Raw genomic sequence first — 18182 nt, 5'->3', positions numbered from 1 at the left:
TAGCACGATTGAAGATAACCTCTGTCACATCTCAGCTTAGCATAAAGAATTCAAGTGAGGGAAGAAAACATTTAACAGACTACAAGAGACTTTGCTCTGCTCAGACCGAGGCAGGCGAGCTGGTCGTCCTGTTCCCAGCCTTTACGCTAAGCTAACGTGCTGCTCGCTCTGTGTTTTTATATTTAACAGAGATTTATTTCTATTTAATTAAATGTAGCATATATCATGTATGTAGAAGATAATGGCTGCCCTTCAATGTGATGTTTATGTGCACGATTCCCATTGAAAGATTTGTGCAGCAAGATTGCAACATTTGTCCCCCATGGAAGGAAATCAAGATCATATATTTTTTTCAAATTAGATTTTGATTTGACTTTTACATTTATTTAGTACTTTATGTTAATACTTAATAGTGACAAGGAACCAGGAAGAGAGAGGAAATCAAAGATCACACAAACCAGATTTCAAATCACAGCTTCACAGAAAGGCACCCAGAGACAGTTTAATAAACAAGGTTTGAATGTGATGTGCTGAATAACAACAAAGGAAACATTCAGATTAGAGAGGAACATTTTCTGTCTTCATACTTTTACACGGGCTGCTGGGAGAGAAGCAAATCCAAAGGCCTCTTAAAGCCGACGAGCATTCTGCGTACACAGCGCACTTTGGTTTACATCTGGTTTATGTTCGGCGAATATTGTGCGCTTTCTCTCATGCATGCTAATCCTGTGACCTTGGCCGTGTGCAGATCGCAGTGCAGAGACATAGGAGGGGCAGCGAGAGGGGAGTCAGGCCAAATACTCATGACATGCTCCGATGCCCACCTAAAACCCAGCGAGGACACGCCCACTGATCCTGAAAAGAAAAGCGGTCTGTGGCTTCCAGCAGAGGTGGCACTCACAAGTGCCTGCGTGTAACGCCACAACAGCAGCAACAATGGAGCATAATTACAGCACATCAACTCCGTCTGTTTCAGACCTTTTAATGGCTTTGTCACTTGCACGCTCCAGGGAATGTACAGAAAAGTTCAGTCTTTGCAGATTTCAATCAGGAACGTTTGATTTGAAGAAAATGGCAAGCAGCAAGGAACAATGTTGTAGCTGTTAATTAAGACGGACAGAGAGGAATGTGAGGTTAAAGAGAGTCATTAGGTGTTTTGTTGGATCGCTGGGAGGTAGTGTGCATTCTTTCCAAAACAGAAATGTGGTGTCATCAAGGTTAACATCTAAGAGCGGAGACTTAATAGTTTTACACTTTGTGAAACAAACTAGGAGTTATATTATTTCTGCAGCAACTCTCCGAGGCACATCCTACACTGAAGCCATGCAAGAAAAACATTCTCTATTTTATGACACAAATTATTATATTTTTTTTGTCACATTGCTGTCAAAAGTAGGAATTATTTTAAGGAAGTTAATCTGGGATTTAGGCGCCATTTATACTTAGTCTCTTAATGCGTCGTGGGCTGATTGGATAGCTATCCAAACTCACAAAAGCTTCATGTAAATGCATCTGAGACGGATTAAATTCGATTTCTCAAACCCCCTGAAGAAGCTGGAGAGGTTTAAAAACACATCCATCTCTCCAGGAAGCACTAGTAATCTTTACTCCTCACACAGTGTTACTCTGTTAGTCACCAGTCTGGAGAATACAGCGGTAAAAACGTATAGTAACAACTTTACAATAAGCTGTCCTGATGAAATGTCTTCTGTTCTGAAGAGATCTTTTGTAGATTCTGCTGATGTAGAAAATAACACGGTGGCACTTTGAGCTCTTCTGTAACATGTTGGGTTCTTTCAGGCACTAAAAACCAGGCAGGTAGTCACTTTGCAGAGAAAAGAACCTCTTAGGATGCATGAGTGTTCATCTTTTATGCCCTTGAATGCATCACTACTACCACACACCATTATCATCTTGCGCAGGTGCTCAGGAAACACTTTACTTTCACGCTGAGGCAGGACTGAAACGGTTAAAAGCGGTCTTCTCAAGTATCTTTCATTAAGAGTCAGAACTTTCCGGATTCAGATCCAGTATGTTAATATGCTCCATATGCCTCTTATTCCTACTTGTGGTTGTGTGTAGAAAGAGAGAGAGAGTGGAGTGTGTACATGTGAGGCCTGGCTGACTTTATACTAAACAGACTGAGCAGAAGGATTCTCATAAAGTGTCTCATTATGTAGAAATACTATCTTTCTTTGTGTTTTAAAATGTACCTTAATGTTTATTTTACCTGACTGATAACAACCTGCTGTAGTACTCATGGATTCACGAGAGGAAGAGCCGTCCTCATCAATATGAATGACACCTGTTGACTGAGATCGACTGAATCGATTGTAAAACCTTGTCAAGGCAAAATATACAGATGGATTCAGCTGGTGTGGAGGAAGCTGCATGGCTACAGGAAGTACATGTGAGAGAGGAGAAGTGTGTGTTTGTGTTAGAAAAGCCATTAGCAGAGAGCGTAAACCAACGTGCTTGACCACTGCTCGTCCGCTGTTACTTTGTGGTTAATGACTTGAGAGCAAAGTGGCTCAGTTACGACTCGGAGTCCTGCTCTTCTCATCAAGGGCCTATCCAGAGATACACACACACACACACACACACACACACACACACACACACACACACACAAGCACACACACACACACACAGGTTAGTGGGTTGAGTCTGCATGCTGTAGTATCACTCATCGACCTTCAGCACATGCCGGTACAAAGCGAGTGCACTTAGTCCCTTGCACACAGCTCCACCGGTGCCGTATACATGGACGAGTGTGCAGGCAGAAAAATGTAGCAGATATTTCAAACTGCACTTCAGTGAGACTTTAGCTGCAGCAGAAACCATCTGTAAACATGTGCAGGCCAGCTGCATCTGGATGTTTGCAGTGCCAACTCGAATGACATTTTTTTTCTTTGAGTCTACTTGGCGGGGCCACAAAGAATATGTCACTTAGTAAGCCAATCTTTCTTAGCTGTGTTTTTTTTTCTGTTTGTATAAGGAGGACATATTGTAAGTATAACAGTCTTGAGCATCTGAAGTATTGGAAGAATGAACAGGATTTACAGTGTCAGAAGCTGCCCAGACCTTCATAAAAGTTAGAATTCTTTCACTCTTATTTCACTTCGGGTTGAGAGTAGACACCCGAAGGTTTAAGAGGGTATCAAGAAGTGCAGTTTCATGCAACACTAAGCGCACGTTGAAGTTGTAATCTTTAAGATTTCAGTTTCATTCTCTGTGGCGGCACCTGTGGTGATAAACGGTAATTGGAGGAGCACACTTTCCAGATGTCCAAACAGTGTTGCACGTTTGACGTCCACGTTTGGCTCCGGTTGTAACTCTTGATTTTCCTCGCTGACGGTCGCTTTCCTTTTCAGACTGTTTGCTTCATCTGAGCGTTGAATTTGTTTCTTTTTCTTTGGATTTTCACTTATTTTTGAAGTTGTATCTGTAGTCATCGATCTTCTCTTTGTTTGTTCAGCCATAGTAGATTACTGTTTACCCGCAACACTTGCAGAGACCAGAAAAGCAGCCGCTTAGCTCCGCCTACCCTCTCTGGCAGACCAACCACTGCTGGATGATGGAAAACGCGTCACTAACCGGGCGCCGCCTGGGATTTTTTCCCGCAAATGTCGCCACAGACACTCAGTCCGTAATAATAGTTTATACTGCAAATGCAAAGGCTTTCATCAGCAGACCATAGGCCATAGATGGAGACTTAACGGACATTTACTGTATTAACATGAAAATCTTCCAGATTATTATGAAGCTACTTTTTCTAAATGCAACAGAAGAGCAGCGACTTTATCCAACAGTACTCTCTTCTTGTTGTGTAGGCGTGTTTTGATTTACAGTTGGTGCAAACCCAATTGCATTGCATTTCCTTTGAAATGCTCTGCCCTTATTAACCGTGTTGTGTTCAGAGGAACAAGTTTATGTGGCAATCGGTCAAACCGTCAGCAAGGACGTGTTTGGATGACTGTTTGGATGTTGACAAAAAACACGTCTACACTTACTGCTCATCAACAGGTGCGGCCAAAGAAAATGAAAGTAAGAGCTCCAAGATGGTGACACATATCCCTGCATAAAACCTTTTTCTGACTTCCTTTAAATCATAGTACGTTCAGTAAAATGTAACGACCACATTAGTTGTCAGTCGTTGCATTTGAGCCCAAAAAACATGCTGCTGTTTCTTAGTTCAGCTTTGGTTGAATCTGTGCGTATGTGACATCTTCTGTGTCTTGTTCATGAGAGGGAGTGGGCCGAGGAGGATTGAGAGAAAGACGTTTAAGAGGCATGCCACACATGACAAGCACAGACACGTCTGTTTTGAATTGTGTGTGTCTGTGTGTGTGTGTGTGTGTGAAGAAATAACACCCACTATGCGTCTCTGTCTCTCAGCCGCTGTTTGAATAACTCAGTCAGATACCACAGAGAGTCTCTCTCTCTGTCTCTCCAAGCTAATATCTAGGATTTTGAAAGCTTTCAGCCGTGATGGACCACTGCGCTCCATCGCTCTGCTGCTCTGAGTGCTGGTTGGGTGCGTGCCAATGCGGAGTGCATCAGGATGACACCTCAGAGCCAATAATTACAGAGCAGAGCATCATGTGTGTGTCAGCCCCTTGTTCTCTGCTTTTAGAGCTAAGCAGTGTGTTGTTCTCTGACCTCATCCTCGGTATATGTGCGTCTGGGAGATGTTGTTGTTTCTTCAGGGGGTAAAGGGGGGGGGGCGTTCTTCAGCATTTCAGGGCTTGCACGGTACACACAACTCATCGACAATCCCAGCAAATATTCAGTCGGTTTGTTGTTTTTCTGCCCCGATTCTGAGCCTGCGCATGTAATCATGTGGCACCATTCACACCTTTCTGCAGCATAATCCTCTCACTCACAGCAAACACTGGACCTACACACTGTCAGGCTCTGGTTATTATCTGCAAGGTGCAGCTGTCCCTCAGTATGAGGTGTGCACACTCTAACACACACACAAGCATCAGACGCACAATATACACACAGCATTGCAGCGAAGCCACATAATGATTCCCAGTGATTACAAACAACACAGCACCTCTGTGAGCCGCACAGATACCGTAGATGTCGCACAGATTCAGAGCTGGTTTTATTTACAGGGCAGATTTAAAAATACCGGTGATTCCAATCTGTGTGAAAGTCTTTTTAAAGTTCGCCTCAACCTGGTCTGTTTTCTCATCAGAGGTCTGTGTCCTCTCGCTGTGCAGACTAACAGTGTTTCTGCTCTCTCTTGGCCGACGCACCACGGCAGCAGCGCGCAACAGAGCTGCGTTCGGATGCCAGTAGTCGCCGGCCAATAAACAGCCCTCACTTTGCCCAAATATCAGGAGAAGCAGCGCCGTGATGACCTTGAAATGACTTCTGTCAGGGAGCTGCAGCGCTGCTATGAGGTTCATAGTTAAATCATGTCAAACAGTGAGCCTTGAAGCTGTGCGCTGTGGTGTAGCTTTGCTTGGCAGACAGCGGAGGTTTCTTTTTTCATATATTTGTGTCTTGCATGTAAGATAGCAGAGCTCGCTGTGAGATTAATATCAGCTCTGCTACTCACTGCTCTCCACTGGGTTTCCTCTGCCCGGCTGCAAGTGAACCCCTTTGTCCCCGTTGCCCCCTCGCCTTGTGACTTGGCTCATGCTGCTTTAGTAAATCTGGGGCATGTTTACAGTCAGGGCTTTTAGGAGTCTCTTGGCAAGCGTACACCTACCGAGCAGCCGATCAATCGCCCCGCCCTGAGAGTACTATTAAAGCTTAGAAAAATAGGTTGATCCTACCCCGTTCTCTCTGAAATATGACGCCTGCCAAAGTGCTGGCATGGATTTTATTACTCAGGCAGACTGTGTCTGTAAACTGGCACCCTCGGATGATATCTTAGTTACCGAATGGCGAGTAAGCACACACTGAGCACACTCAGCTGGGATGTGAGTGAAGAGGTTCAGAGGCAGGCAAATTGTAATTAATGTCACTGTGCTACTTTTGCGGCCTGGTGTCTCTATGTATAACATCAATAATGTATTAAACTTAAAACTTCAAAAGGTGGTAAGATTCAGAGATCAAACATGAGTGTTAATGTGTCTGGACTCTTGAAAGTGATTGACTACGACATTAATGCATGTTAGATTAGTGTCAGGCTTTGTACTGCTCTTAAAGCTATAGTGCAACTGTTTGGAAAATGTGCTTTTTGCTTTGTTTTAAGTTTAACAAGAAGCTATCATACTTCAAGCAGCCAGTTAGCATAGCTTAGCATAAAGACTGGAAACAGGGTGAACAGCTAGCCTATCTTTAGCCCTTTTTACACCAGTTAGAGGCGGGATTATTACTCCTCTGTTACGTTACGTCTTCTATGTTAAACGCACGGAGGTGGAACGGTGGGGCGAAGTCGTCATGCCTCTGAGCCGGCATCGGAGGTAGTAACAGAGGCGAAACGGTGTCTGTGTAAACAGCGGAGCCGGCAGGGCGGAATGAAGCTGTGCGTGTGTATGTGGAGCACGCGCTGTTTGTTTACACCTCGCCCACGTTTTGCTTCTGCAACGCTGGAACGCTTTTTAGAAAGACCGACTGTGGCGGCTTTATGCTGGTGTTGCGTGGTCCAATGGCAAAGGCGCTGAGGCGGAACAGCAGTGTCAAAAGGGCTTTTATCTACAGGTAACAACCGGTAACAAAGTTCCCAACACCTTTTATACCTGTATTCTGGTTATATGTGTCTATTTTGTGTTTTCATTTGCATCTCCCAGCGGACTCTTACCTATTTGAGCAAATACATGTTCACATGTTGCAATAATCATGGTGACTCATTTGGATTATCAAAGCAGCTTGCATTAATGAATCATTATATGATTGTCTTGCAATATCGCAGAATCGCTCTATCATAATATCATCGTTATCGTGGCCTTCGTATCGCGTATCGTATCGTGAGTTACCCTGCGATTTGCACCCTTGCTGCACATTGGGAAGGATATTCAAACAATCAGCAGATTTAACACACAGTCAGAGATTTCAGACCCTTCTTAAAGCACAGGTGTAAGACTTTACTCTTTGTGTATCTGTACAACTGTTGTGTGTGTACAGAATTACTCTAAATCTCACACTATAAAGCAAACATTTGTGTGATCACAGAGCTGCTGCTTCCTGGAATCCTCTGTGAGATAATTCTGTTCCTACTATCTCTACCGTCACTGCTTAAAAATGAAACCTCACAATGAAGGAATACAAAGACTCTGCTGCCAAAATTAAGTTTCACCTCATTGCTTGCTGGGGGGGGGAGCTACGTACCAGTAAAGAGAAGATTTGTGCTTCTTGAAGGATGTTGGTGTTGCACACAGACTCCAGCTGTAAACTGTCTGCAGATGATGCATCTTTGAAACTCTGGTGCTGCATCTTTTGCAGCTCGAGGCCTTTCATAACCTCTGAGAATTGAATTGCAAATAAACACAGTTTGACTTCTTAGCTGTAAAGTAAAGACCGTGTGATGCTAAATAATTCAGCGGCGGCAGTAAAAGCGGCCGTGTTGATGTTGGGCGTGATGAGCATTAGCAGAGGTTGAGGGTCCGGCTCGGTGACAGCCAGCTGATTAAACAGGCCGGTGATGAATGGACGTGAAGCCTGGCTGTGAAGTGGCCTGCAGATGCCCGGCATTCTGCTGCAAGCATGTCAAAACACACATCTGACCTGCTGCTTTGGAAAGTGCAAGAAGAAGCAACCTGTGGATGCAAACGGAGAGAGAGCCTTGAGTTTCTGCAGCTTGACGACGCTCTGACGTGTGTTACTGCCTGACCTTCTGCACGTATCACAAATCCATCTCAGAGAGAGCTTTCAAAATAACATTTCTCCCCCCGTCTGCATGTTTCTTCATAGGTCAGCATCTCAATCCAATCATCCTGGTTACCACAACTCCCACTCAGTACGCCGACCTTAAACCCCCCCGCACTCACTCACCCTCCTGCTAAGTAGCCCCTGACTGCTCTCTGAGTAAAACTTTCATGAGTTTGCTCTCCTCTGCTCGTTATTTCACCGTCCGTCTGAGAGGATGTCGCTGTGATTCATGTCAGAGAGTTTTAATATGCTGAGAAAAGGCTGTTTTCGGTTCCAGTGAATGGGTAAAACTCAGGGGAGCCGTGACAGTGAAGCGATGATATGTCCCCCTGTTGGGAGGAGAGATGGCACTCCCTTGTCTGCCAGCAGCAGGGTCCACCGGGACCGAGTATAACTCACTTTATGAGCATTTAGGACATTTTTAACAGACCAAATTTACCTTGAAATAAAACCCTTTCCTTCCCTACAGAGGAGAACGTCTTTTTGTGTCCTGGATGACCTTAGCCTGACAATACGAAGTCTTTTTTTTTTTTTCTTAAATCCATCCCCTCCCTGGATTTTAATGACAGGCCCCTCTCTTCATTGACTCCAGATGTGACAGCGTTTTAAACGGAGCGAGGGCTGTTGATCTGGAAAAGGCCGAAGATTTGATTTTTGGACGAGATGTGGCTTGTGCAGCTGGCTTCTTGCTCCCATAAGGGGAAGAGGATCATCTGCCAAAGTGCCTCCAGTGTTAGATGAACCATTTGTTTGTGAGCACATTGAAAAGTTTAAGTCGTGGGTTGTAAACGTTTATTGCTGTTTACTGCCTCCATTTGCATTACGGTCCAGCGAACCACCTGGAGTGTTGGAGATAAACCAACTGCTGGTGTCTTTTTCATGCCGTCAGAAGTGTCTGAATTTGAATTAAGTTAGCTGGTTAGACACAGGGAAAGGCTGTAAACGGTTTAACTGCAGCAAATATTAGTGTTGACGACTCCAGATACGAGCCAGTAATCTTATTTGGACAAGCAAATGGAGTGTGTGACCCCCAGTGCTTTGGCTCGGGGAGAACATGGAGTGTGTTTAATATGTTTGGAATGAGAGGAAAGAGATAAACATTAACAAAAATGGAGAAGAACTGCGGAGGATGAGAAGTATGTAAGCAGTAGATGCACAAATATTTGATTGCACGTATCCCATGTCTTTGGTGACCTCTAGAAGATTGTTAGTCTTGTTGATAGACATCAAGTGATAACATCCATGCGTCAGATAGACTCCAACCCCAACTCAGCTGTTTCTGCAAGGATCACAAAGCTTATAAGTCTTTAATAAACTATTCTCCATGACTTCCTGGACCTGTTGTCGCCCTTTTTATTGGCTAGTTTGAGCAGTTAATCCCTCCGTGAGACAATCTGAGAAGTGACCAATTGTTAGAGCCATCGACTGTGACATGAACGGGCTCCAAAAATCAATCCAAACCTCTTGAAAGCGCACTCTCACAGTGGAAGGCAGGGAAGAGCTGCCGCTGATGCCACTGTGGAGGATCATGATCGCAATGCCAAAGGAAATGCTATAAAAGCAGCAAAGTGTACATTGAATCTGTACTTAATAACAAGAACCACTTGAGGCTGCAGGGATGTGGGGGGAAAAAGTAACTCATTTGAATTACGGCCCACCGCTAAACAGATCTGTTTGAAGGGGGTTGGCGAGCAGCAAAATGAAGGAGATTTGGATTGGTGTCGAGTTGAAGAGGCTTTTACCCTGATGCCAGCGCAGAGCCCAGCGCAGGAAAGTGTGGACGTGGCCCGCTGGCACACATGTGACATGTTTTCATGGAGCTGCAGGAGCTATTGAATGCCACCATGGAGAGGGATAAACAGAGAGAGAGGACGGAGCAGGGGATGCAGAAATGACAACAGTTTTCCCCTCTTTGTGTCATAAATTGATTTGCCTGCAGCTCACGGCCGTGTGCTGTGCTGCAGATGGATGTAATGTGATGTTTGTCCACCTGTGCTGGTTTCCTGTTGGATTTGTGGCTCTCTGAAGCCTTGACAGATAATAACAGATCTCCTTGGAGCACTGGAAATAATAAAACAGGAGACTGGGTTTATTACTCTCCAGTTGTATATTGGTGTTTAGCCAACACACACTGTCGGAGTGGGAGTTAATTTGTGTTGGTTTTGGGGAGTCGGTGGTGAATTTGAGGTTTTCATCCTGCTTCAGCAAAAAACGTACTTTAGTCGAGGGTCAATTTTATGATTTCAGTTCATCTCATCGCCTGATTATTGTTCAGCAGAGACGTTTGACAGCTTAGATATTTCAGAGGTAATGTTTCACTACAGGTTAACAGACTCCAAGAAAATAAATTCACCTGGTTTTCTGTCTGCATGTCTTTCAATCAAACAGTTCCACATGATTGTATCTCTCCTATCGGCTAATCAGATAAGTTGACCCACATGAGCTGCAGTTAACTAATATCAGTCATGATGAATCATCCTGTCAGTTGCTCTACCTTTCTGTAGGTGATGTGAACGACTTCGACATTACCGAAAGTTCGCCCATAAAATAAATCCAAGTCTTTCTAGGTTATTAACTGGAAATGTGTGTGTGTGCAACAGAGGTGGAAGTAACAAAGTACAAGTACTCATCTTACTGTAATTTAGTAGCTTTTTTGAGTATTTTTAAATGTCAGTAATTTTACTTTTACTGAAGTATGTTTTAAATGAAGTAAAGTCATTTGCTATATTTGTACATCCATCCGTTACTGAGTAAAATATTTATGGATATTGCGAGCTGAAACTGACTTGGTCGAGACACCAATCAAATGCATCGCATCAAAAACAGGCCAATCAGATCAAAGTGTGGTGCTGGTTGAAGTCAAGTGAAGAAGAGCTGGGCTGCGACTACCCGGGCCCGACGCATTATGTTGGTGAACCATGAAATGGGAGAGAGGAGAGTTCGGAGGACACAGACTGACTCTGAGGATGGAGATCCTCCCTGGCCACATCTTTCAGACATACAGGCATTCTCGCACTCTTCGAAGCCACAAGACTCCATAAAAAAAAAAAACAGTACTTTTACCTCACAGAACACGGGACTTGCTGGTTTACCGAAACAAACTAACCGATAGAGGCAGCAGTAGACCATCAGCTCCCAGTGAGCTGCTCTTACCTTTTTATGTTTTACACAAGTACTGTTACTTGACTACAATTTCAGTCAAGTAACAGTACTTCTGCTTGAGTTGAATATTTCAGTACGCTTAACACCTCTGATACTGAAGACTCAATAACATGTATATTCTGGTGTTAACCTTTTAAGCAGGTGCATTTACTTCCTGGTGGGATGTGACAAACTAATCACAAACAAACACGTGAAGTGGGTCGCATCATTGCAGCACGAGTTACTCTGTCAGATTTTGTATCTAATAACATGAAAGTAACATTTTTGTTCTGTTGACGAGATGAACGCTCAGAGTTGAAACCCTTAAACACAAAAAAAATCCAGTGTGATATGGAAAACATTCATTGTTTACCTCCCTGCAGAAAGCAACAACTCTCTTCAAAGCTTTGCACAATCGTGAGTGTTGTAATTGAGGATCTATTTAAGTGCCTGGGAGCACTTTATGTGTGTTCTTGTACTCCAAGCATCAGGACACCGTCTGTACCAGTCTGTTCCCCTCTGCTCTGCTGCTATGTGATAATAATCTCCTGAGTGTGTGTTTTATTTCTTCTGCTGTTTCCCAGATGCAAAGGAAAGGTCGGCCAAGAGATTCTCTGTGGACGGCGTCTTCAATTACACGTCTCTGCTGCTCAGCCAGGAGGACGACATGCTGTACGTGGGAGCCAGGGAGGCGCTGTTCGCCCTCAGCCTGTCGGACATCAGCAAGACCAAACTGCAGAAGAACGTGAGTAGATCAGAGGAAAACTAATTGTAATGTTGGGAAATCTAGCAGCTTACATGACGCTGTGTTATATGAGGTGATGTTTGTTTATTTACACACCTCACCAGGTCTTCTGTGTTCATCCGATATAAAAGAATAAGTCCTCAGCAGAATCAGCATGGTTCCCTGTATTCGACATCACTTATTCATTGTTTTCTTTTTCATCTTCAGCTGACGTGGGGCACTCCTGCTGGAAAAAGAGAGGAGTGCAGCTTCAAAGGGAAGAACCTGGAGGTGAGAGGCATCTTTAACTGCTGCAGCACAGTAATGAAAACACCTCAGGAAAATATGTCTATAAAGACAGGATGGAAAGGATGGCTTATACTCGTGCAGGGTGTTTGTTCTTTCCTTGCAGTGCTCTCTGAATCGTTTCACTTGTGTTTTGAGAAGATAAACTGAGTTGTGTGTTGACAAACCTTCCCACCAGTTACAAATAGATTCATCAAGTGTGCAGGCTCGACAGGGAATTGCTTCTTTTTCTGTGTGTGTGTGTGTGTGTGTGACGGCTTCTTCCTTTACTGTGTTGTCATGCCAGCTGCGTTATCCCAAGGCGACAAACCTTGGTACTCTTTGTACTGCGGTGTGCAGCTCTGTGTGAGTGTATTACAGAGAGATGCTGGGAGGTTTTCCCCACAGCATTTTTATGTTTCTAACAATTTGTATCGAACGATTTCTGAAGTATTTGTCAGGCACACATTTGTAAGGATTTCTCAAGAAGTAGTTGTAAGAATTTCTTGTGAATTTCTCTCTCTATTTGGTCCCCATCCAGACTGATTGCTTCAATTACATCAAGATTCTCCTGCGGCTGAACAGCACTCATCTCTATGTGTGTGGCACATATGCCTTCAGCCCTATTTGCGCCTACATAGTAAGTAATAACCTCTCGTTTTACCCATTTAACAGTTGGTTTTTCTCCTGAAGCAAGTCTCCATTTTTATTATTCTCCTCTTCTCTCATGAGCACAGCTTTGAATTTTTCCATATTTTCCTGGTGTTTCTGAGGATTCCAGCTCTTTTATCCACCATGTCAGTATTGGATCTGTAGTTATCCGAGCGTAACCAAACGCTGCTGAGGCACTTTAGCCAGACAAGTCAACAGGGGGTACACGAGCTGTGTGGTTTCCAGGCACAAGATCTGTTTATGTTGCGGAGGAGTAAATCTGGAGTGATGGTAACCGGCAGCAGGATGACATTGATTTCAGTGATGGGGGGCAATGGAGCTTGGCGACAGCTATGCTCTTAAAGCAGGGTATTAAACTCTGTCCTTTGACGTCAGAGAGGAAGAAAAACACAGGACGTCTCAGGCTGAAGATGACCCTGCAGGACTGGAGGCCCTGAACTGGGATTCCAGGCAACTCTGAGCTCGGATGGTCGAGTGTACAGTCGTCATGTTGACGGAGTCCAGATCTGTGTGTGCGTGTGTCATCCAGAGCATTCCTACCAGCCAGACGCTCCCAGAGATGCTTAATATTAAAGTTAATAAATGTTTTGTTTTTATAGCTGCTCTAAAAACAGTCTTACAGGCAGCGTTACACTGAAGCCAAGAAGATCCAGTAAACAATCCAGTGACGGACATGAATTAAAACAAGCACAGAGTGTAACAGTAACTTGACATGATGGAGCATGGGAAGATTTTCCAGGCAGCGGAGGCACTTCATACTGTCATGTTTGATTTCATTAGAAGTAAACGGAACAAGTTGTTTGTAATGCGATGAACTGCCCACATTTCATTACGAGTGATGGCCACGAAATCTGCAAGTCTGTGTTCGGGGCCAAAATGCTTTTAGCTTAGCTGAGGCTAATATTAGCAGGCTGAGTCACACAAATCAGATGAGCTCCAAATGTGTCGTCATCCGTACAGAATCTCCTTCTAAATTAATGTGTGTTTATTCATGTCATGTGAACCGAAGCATTATCCATTTTCTTTGCTGGTTTATTCATCAAAAAGAAAAAAATGTGCAACAATGTTGATGATCAGTGAAAGATTATCAGCATCAAGCACAAATGCTCAACATTTGCTATTTCAGCTCCTTAAGTGTGAGAATTTGCTGCTTTTCTCTGTTTCACAGTTTTGTTAAGTTCTTCGGGTTTGGGTCGTTTGGTCAAAACAACAAAAAAAACAACCAGATTTTGGTGATGTCATCCCCTCTTGCCATGATGCAACCTGATTGTGTGCTTTGTTAGATCCTCCCTGTCCGACGTTCCCGAAGCAGCTTTCTGTTAAGAAGTCTGAACTCGAGTTACAGATGAAGACATTATGCGACAGTGTTTAGAGGTTAATATGAATTTACATAATTGCTGTGGTTCTGCCTGTCATGTGCACTTGAACAAAGAGCGTACTATGAACAAGCCACAGACTCCTAGCATAAAAAAGTAGAGTCTAAGGTTTTTAATTGACAGAAACCAAATCTTAATGTTTATCATGAGATAAGTCATAACGTGAATCACGTCTGATTTAATCATTCAAACTGCCTTGTGAAAAGTTCTTTAGAAAAGGGGAAACTCTCAGGACAAAAATATTTTTTATTTTTCTTATTTTCAACAAATCCCTTAAAGACTCAAACCCACAGTGCGTGAGTCTATCCTTTAATACTTCTCTGTTTGTCCCTCTCAGCCTGGAGTTTATCTGTTCCCACTTTTGACATAAATCTCTGAAAATGGGTCACATTTCTTTTCTTTAAAGGCTCCATAATTTCCCCAAACAGCTGGTCCATATAGATTTTAGCAGGGGTGAAGATTGCATTTGAGGCACCATTTCTAGCCAAGGATAATATAAATAAGTGAATATTTATCCTGTGGGATTGGAACGTGTGTTTTTCAGTGCGATAGTGTCTCAGTATTTTCTAACAGCACAGAGAAATAAGCTACATCAGGCTTGAGCTGCACAGACGATACTTGTTTGGATTTGGTTGTTTTGATGAACATGTTGTCAATAAATAAATATAAAACATCACCAGACAGAGCTACTGTACGATCATGTGACCAAACCAACATTATCCCGCTGTCTGGCTGCAGTGAATAAATGAGAGAATGAGCTGGAGGTTGTGAGCTCACTTTAGCTCACTCTTTACTGTAAGTAGAGTTTAATTGGACTGTGCCTGAGGGACATGTGCTGTGTGTGTGTGTGTGTCTCCAGAACACGTCCACGTTCACGCTGGAGAGGGATGAAGTGGGCGAGGTCGTGATGGAAGACGGGCGCAGTCGCTGCCCCTTCAATCCGGAGTACAAATCCACCGCCATCATCGTCGGTATGTCGTTTCTCTCTTTACGTGTCACTTTGAACAGTTGAGAACAACAAGGTGTCGTGATGACTGGCTTCCGGAGCGACTTTGAAGTTAACTACCTCTTTGATTCAGTAATGAGTCATGATGCGCCTGTTAATGTTGTTTGTCTGTGTCAGTCTTTCTGATAAATAGCCGGACACCAGCAGACTCTGTTTGTGCTCAACTTCTGTAACAAGCAATTAGAGAATAATTGAGCTGGATATAAGTGGAAGAAAATGATTTGTCTAAGCCCTCACTCAGACGGCTCGCAGTTCACTTAAAACTACTTCATCTGCTGCTCTAAAGAAAGCCCCCAGCACATCATTTCTTTATATTAATCACGTTTAATTAATTGCACATCTAGCTGCCTTTATTTTAAATCTTGCGATCTCTTTCCTTTCTTCCTCCAGATGGTGAATTGTACACTGGTACTGTCAGCAACTTCCAAGGCAACGAACCCGTCATTTACAAGAGCTTGGGTCAGGGAACCGCTCTGAAGACAGAAAACTCTTTAAAGTGGCTGCAAGGTAAACTCCATTTAAACTCAGACCGTACGCTGCGTTTTCCCTCCACACATCTCCCATTATGTACCCAGCAGAGCAGATAAGCTCCTAAAAGTAGCGATCATTAGTCGCTAATGCATGCAGACGGGGAGCAAAGACAAGCCGTATCAGTCATAGCACATGCACTTCAAAACCTTCAGACGCACACACTCCTGTGTAAACTCTCTGCAAAGGTACGACGGCACCAAAGTGATGAAAGGGCTGGAAAAATAGTTCCCTTGCGTGGATGATAAAGGTATAACGTCTCTCTCTAAACACATTTTCCTTTGTGTCTTTCTATTTTTAACAGATCCAGTCTTTGTCGGGTCGGCTTACATCGAGGAGAGTCAGCCAATAGGAAACCCCGTGGGAGACGACGACAAGATTTACTTCTTCTTTAGCGAGGCGGGAAAGGAATTCGACTTCTTTGACAACACCATTGTGTCGAGGATTGCTCGCGTGTGTAAGGTAAGACACCTGGGGTTGGGGTGATGTCTTTACACGAGACATTCATGCAAGAAATAAGAGGCACAGCAGGGCTACAGCTCCTCTCCTTAATCCTGATACAATTACCTCAAAACAAGGCGGGACGCTCCCATGTCAAAGCGCTTTTGGCAGCATTCGACTGTACGAGCACATGCAATGGAAACATGTCACTGTTGCATTAAAGCTTTCTCTATTTGACCGTGAAAAACATGTTTTCAACAGATTTGGTTTCCCCTCGCCTGAATCATCCTCTCCTCCTCGCCACGCCACCCTCCCTCCCTTTCCTCTGCAATGTCATCTCCCCCTCTCCTTCCATCTCCCTCACAATGTCAGCTGCACTCGTCCGTCCCTCCAGCTCTTTGCCTTTCTCCACCAGCGCTTTGAGCTTTGCAGGCATTATTAGTATTCAAGGGGCCTTCGCAGCAATATGAAATGCTTTTTTTCCCACTCTACACTATGGCCTGTTTTTGTTGCAGGCAAACTGTAGCAACTGCAGAATTCACTGGCGTCATTTAAACTGCTGACGTCATCCCCCCGCCTCCCTCCCGGAGAGTTTAGTTTGTTCGATCACCCTGAAAATCAACAGCAGACTTTATCCCTTTTCACCTGTCATCAGATCAATTAAACGGCTATGAAGCCGCCTGATGCACGCGCTCTCAGCATCCCTCCCTGACTGATGCTCTTGTTCATGGAGGCATTAATGTGAGTAATCGCGGGGACAGCATGTAATCTTAAGTGACAGCTTAATGACTTAGTCCTGCTAGGCTCTGGCACTCGGTGCTGCGACACCTCTGGAAGTCTGCGGAGCACCTCCTGGGTTCTATATATGGAAATCATTGACAGAAAGGCCCCCAGACTGTGGCAACTTGCTGCAGACGAGCTGTGCGATGGAGACAGAAGAATGGCTTTCTCTGCTCTATAAAGCGCTTTTATTTCTCTGGAATGCAGCAGCCCTCGTTTTCCACACTTTCCTTTTCAGAAGCTGTGCCGTGGCAGTGCAGCAGTGATGCAGTGATGCAGGTGGTTTATTCTCCAGTGTGCACGGTGAAAAACGGACAGCATTAACAAATCGGTGTATCCAGCTGACAAATAGGAATGTCACCTTATGTCCAGTTACAATACACTTCAGTTAGAGGTCTGAATTCAGCAGTTTCACAAAGCTGTTCTTGGCAATTTTAAGTACAACTAAATTTCCATAAATTCTCTCCTTCACTGGGACCTTGTTTCTGCAAATATAAACTTGTCCAGCAGCTCTGCTTTTAACTCCAGCAGAAAATGTTTGCTTCCTGCAAAGTAATTTTTACAGTGTTAAAGGGGCCATATCTTTTAAATGGATATTCTCAGATGTTGCATGGGTTTCACATTTTTTGAAAACTGCATAATTCAGTGTTTTTCCAGAATGACATTTTTAAAAAGGTCGCCTCTGAAATGGGCCGTTCAGAACAGCTGCAGGTTTCTATGTAGAACCTTGCTTTCGCTGAAATCGACCAATCGTCATTCAGCGCCATTCACCTCAGGCTGCCTTCTCGCACTAGCTTGTAGTCAGGTCGTTGTCAAGATGTCAACTTACCATTTTGTTACCTCCTGGTGATTCTGGCTCGTACATATAAGGCCGAATAACCAATCCTGAGCAGACGTGTTTTCTACAACTTTGGAGCGACATTGCAGTGCGGCCGCTCCGGGGCTACGCGGTCACTCCAAATCCTGTCAGCCAATCGTGGCTAAGGTCTGACCTTTGAATGGCAAAACAGTTTGTTCGTTTCAGGAGGAAGGAGAGGCCCCGAAAAACAATTAAATTAAAATATGTATATAATTTTTAAAATGAAACAAACTTTACCAACGTGATTAAAAACACAGAATAATAGAACATTTATTGCATAGCTAAAATATGTCCCCTTTATTATAGGGGACGACCAAAGAATTTAAAGAAGCTGCTGTCGCTGAGCTTCACAATGGAAACCTGCCTCTCATTATAGAGTTTGCCTGAGTGTGGAGTGGCTCTCATTAGAACAGAGGTGTTCAAAGCCTGACACCATGCCCCCCCTTTCAGACAAAACTTCGTCAACTGCACCCTGCACTCACTCTGGAACTGCATTTCCCATAATGGATTTTACCAGGTGCTATTTTGTTGTCACAGATT

General features: G+C 43.9%; 1 protein-coding gene across 1 annotated transcript in view; it reads left to right on the top strand.

The window, feature by feature from the left end:
• LOC138589686 (semaphorin-4B-like) overlaps positions 1–18182 on the top strand; it is a 33790-nt gene that overhangs the window by 3475 nt on the left and 12133 nt on the right. Inside the window, exons 2-7 of the mRNA XM_069660093.1 lie at positions 11556–11716; positions 11924–11986; positions 12522–12620; positions 14888–14999; positions 15425–15541; positions 15867–16024. Of these exons, the coding sequence (XP_069516194.1) occupies positions 11556–11716; positions 11924–11986; positions 12522–12620; positions 14888–14999; positions 15425–15541; positions 15867–16024 (710 nt within the window). The remainder of the gene's footprint in view (positions 1–11555; positions 11717–11923; positions 11987–12521; positions 12621–14887; positions 15000–15424; positions 15542–15866; positions 16025–18182) is intronic.

This window comes from Semicossyphus pulcher, unplaced genomic scaffold (assembly GCF_022749685.1).
Source record: "Semicossyphus pulcher isolate SPU_LCO1_2020_fin unplaced genomic scaffold, fSemPul1.0.p SCAF_1, whole genome shotgun sequence".
NCBI classification, from domain to species: domain Eukaryota; kingdom Metazoa; phylum Chordata; class Actinopteri; order Labriformes; family Labridae; genus Semicossyphus; species Semicossyphus pulcher.
This window is presented reverse-complemented; position numbering and strand designations above follow the sequence as displayed.